This window comes from Fukomys damarensis, unplaced genomic scaffold (assembly GCF_012274545.1).
Source record: "Fukomys damarensis isolate Sample0158 unplaced genomic scaffold, DMR_v1.0_HiC HiC_scaffold_23, whole genome shotgun sequence".
Taxonomy (NCBI): Eukaryota; Metazoa; Chordata; class Mammalia; order Rodentia; family Bathyergidae; genus Fukomys; species Fukomys damarensis.
In genome coordinates this window covers 1,191,848-1,195,411 of record NW_022900935.1, presented here as the reverse complement: position 1 = coordinate 1,195,411, position 3,564 = coordinate 1,191,848, and the positions used below count along the sequence as shown (strand labels likewise).

Here is a 3,564-nt window from a genome sequence, read left to right as displayed (position 1 = left end):
CCAGCGGGGACTGGGCACGGGAAGGAGCCGACGGGAGACCCCTGAGCTTTCCCGGGCCCGCCGCGTCCGCGGCTCCGCGCTTCACGCCGGGAAAGAATTACCGGGAAAGGGCACTGGCCCAACCGGCTGCAGCGTCGGTGCTCCAGTTAGTCCGCCGGGCCGGGAGCTTCCCGTTCGCACCAGCTTTAGCCCGGACTTGGGAGGGGGAAAGAGGCGGGGACCGAGCCTAGGCTAGTCATGTGATATTTAAAGGGCCTGGCAACGAAGGCATACTTGGGCTTCTACTTTGCGAATCTGTCTTGACCCTTGGCACTTGCCGTCAGCGTGTTGACCGGGCGCGGTTGCTATAGAAACAAGGCGCGCTCTTCGGCTGGTTCCAAAAGAGATGATCGTGACCAAAGAGGCCAAAACGTGCCTCCTAGCGAGGCAATGTCGCTATGCATCACGGGATGCCAGGAAGACCTCCTGATCTAGGGAGGGGTTTCCACTCCTACCGGGAGGTGGCCCTGTGGTAGCAACGGTTGCTAGGGTGGGGAAGCAATCGCTGGTCCCTGTGCTCTTTAACCCTATTCATAGAATCCTAGAGCGTCAGAGTTGGAAGGGACCTTAGGGATCTTTTCCAGCCCATTTCCTCCATATGCTGAGGCCCAGAGAGGAACAGGAACGTGACTAAGGCCTAAAATCTAGGGTGTCTAATCTCGTTTCTCAGTAAAAGTTTCATCCCGGAATGTGCCAGGCCGGGACTTAGGCACAGGAAAGGGAAGGGGGGGGGGCGCGGGGAAGAGGGAAGGGAGGCACAGGTGGATGAAATAAACTTTCTTTGAGCCGGTGAGATAGATCCCTTGAGGATATAAGGAAAGCAATTTCATTTCTCCCTGCCGTGGTTTTAGTTTTTTTCCTCCCTCTTTTGTGTTTATTACTAACATACTTTTTAAAATTTATATTATCACTTGTCTCTTCCCACTGGAATGTGAGCTCCTGAAGGCAGGGTTTTTTAAATTTTAGTTTATTTGTTTTTTAGACAGGATCTTGCTTTGTAGCTTGTGCTGGCCTTGAACTCACTATATAGCTCAGGCTGGCCTCGAACTTGCAGTGATCCTCCTGCCTCAGCCTCCTGAGTGCTGGGATTACAGGGGTGCGCCACCACATCTGGAAAGGGCAAGGGCTTCAACTTCTGTTGTTTATCTCTATATTCCCCGTGTCTGCTTTGATCTTCACAAGTAGAGGCTTCCAGAAAATGTGTAATAAATGAAATAATGGAGATAAAGTGTCTGGGTGGAACTGAGGGCAAGTGCTCTAGTACTGAGCTACATCCCAGCCCTGATGCTAAGGTTTTCCTGCTCAATGATTACACTTGTTAAACCAAAGCCAGAGGAAGTCATTTATTTTGGATTGAACTCCTGTACTAGGGATATAGGAAAAATAAAAATTCCAACCTACTAGATGTCAAATGTATCAAGCCTGTGGCCCCCAAATATTGAAGAATGAATTCCAAGGGACAAAGGAGGTTAAGATCAAGAATAGAAGCCGAGTGGTGCATGCCTGTAATCCCAGCACTCAGGAGGCTGAGGCAGGAGGATCGCTGTGAGTTCGAGACCAGCCTGAGCTACACAGTGAGTTCCAGGTCAATCTCAACTACATAGTGAGACCCTGTCTCAAAAAACCAAAAAAAAAAAAAGAGTAGAAAAGATTTATTAAGGTTGAGAGACGCTGCCTGCCTCGCAAACACAAGGGTTTAAGTTCGATCACCAGTACCAAGAAAAAAAAGAAAAAGAAAAATATGGGCGGGGATTTGGCTCAGTGGTTCCACTGCCTGCCTCGCAAGTGCAAGGGCCTGAGTTCGATCCCTGGTACCATTAAAAAAAAATCTGAAAAAAATTGATAAAAAAAGATTATTGAGAGACAGCAGAGGTCCCAAAAGATAGCACCACCGAGGCCCTTTGTCAGGGGTAATTTTGTGTTGCAACGTGGTATGAGTCAGACTACAATCAGCCTACAGGATTCTAAGATAGCCATTTAACTAATATTGATCCAATAGGGAAATGAGTCACATAGCAAAGGTATCTGGGAAGAGCAAAGTATTTTAGGGAGGGAGAGGAGTATGGATCCTGTTGTTCTGGTTAGCCACCTAAGAGTGTGATACCTATCTGGGCCTCCTGGACCAGGTAATGCTAATTACAGTATAATCTTGTTTCTGTTTATCTCTAGGGAGGCTGCAGGATTTGCTATTGCAGGGCCATCCCGAGGCCTGATTCTGTTCAGATTTGCCTCCAGCCACAGTCCTGATGTCTTTACTTTTTTATGCTGACTTCTGTGAGGATCCAATTCTTCTCAGGCTGTATATTAATTTATATACTAGGACCCAGAAGACCAAAATGGAGTCATTCAGGCTAACATTTCTGTCACCATCCTGAAATAGGCTGTTCATGTGAACTTCTGAGAGCAAATAATCAAATTTTCAAAACAGGCCAGTTTTAGCCAACACGGTGAGCAAGTTGCCTCGAACTTTTACAAGGAAAGTGACTTTGAGACAACCAACCAGCTTGTTTCCTGTTTCTACTTTCCTCAGCCCTTTCCTATCCATAAGATGGACTTCCTGTGTTCAGCTCATAAAAAAGCTCATTCTATTTTATGGACTAAAATTTCTAATTCTAGAGCCATGATGTGAAAGGAGATAATTTTGTTCTTAGTCTTTTGACATATTCTGAGATGAAGAGTGTGTATTCAGGTTCAGGTTCGCACCTTGCCTGTCCTCCTCCTGTGTGACCTTGACCTCACTTCCCGGAACCCACACGAACACTTCCGTAACACACTGGAAAGGACGACTTCCCTGGAAGGACAGGGTCAGGGGTGACTTTTTTTTTTTTTTTGAGACAGCGTCTTACTATGTAGTGGAGACTGGAACTCACTGTGTAGCCCAGGCTGGTGTGGAACTAACAGCGATCCTCCTGCCTCAACCTCATGAGTGCTGGGATGACAGGCGTGCGCCACCACGCCCGGCTCGAGGGATGACTTTGAAGGCGTGTAAGCCACTCCTACGATAACTCAGCAAACGCTCAATAGGAGCAATTATTCTGAAATGTGGAAATGAGTGAAACAAAACCATGCGCGTCAGAGGACTACATTTCTGCGCTTTTACTTAGCGGGAGGTGTGAGGGTGGGAAGGAAAGGAGGATGAGAGACTGAAAAGCAGGCTTGGTTCCGTGAGACACGCGAGTGAGAAACAGCAGGCGGCAAGATCTGAGCTCGGGGAGGGCAGGAGGACTTAAAATTTTTTAGTGTCTGTAGGGAGGGCGCGAAAGTGAAGCCGTATCGTGAGGGGGCTGAAGGAGGCGCACAGATCATGGCTCTGGGGGTGGCTTTTCCTCTAGCCAGTACTGCACTTAGTTTGTATAAACTCGTGAGTTCTGCCAGGGGTCCCTCCACAGGTCGAAGAAAAGCGTCACCATCGGTAAGCGGCACGGACGCGACGGAGCGAGGACGAACAGATAGGGGCCCGGCATTGAAGCGACGCCGGGGCGGGCCCGGGGGCGGGGCGAGCGGAGAGGGCCGCGGCGGTCATTC

At 48.9% G+C, this 3,564-nt stretch overlaps 1 protein-coding gene across 1 annotated transcript in view; it reads right to left on the bottom strand.

Annotated features, from left to right (window-relative positions):
* LOC104852833 (dnaJ homolog subfamily C member 16-like) overlaps positions 1-3,503 on the bottom strand; it is a 23,088-nt gene extending 19,585 nt beyond the window's left edge. Inside the window, exons 1-2 of the mRNA XM_033767954.1 lie at positions 3,447-3,503; positions 102-226 (exon numbers count right to left, since the gene is read on the bottom strand). Of these exons, the coding sequence (XP_033623845.1) occupies positions 102-226; positions 3,447-3,503 (182 nt within the window). The remainder of the gene's footprint in view (positions 1-101; positions 227-3,446) is intronic.
* Positions 3,504-3,564: the final 61 nt, after the last annotated feature.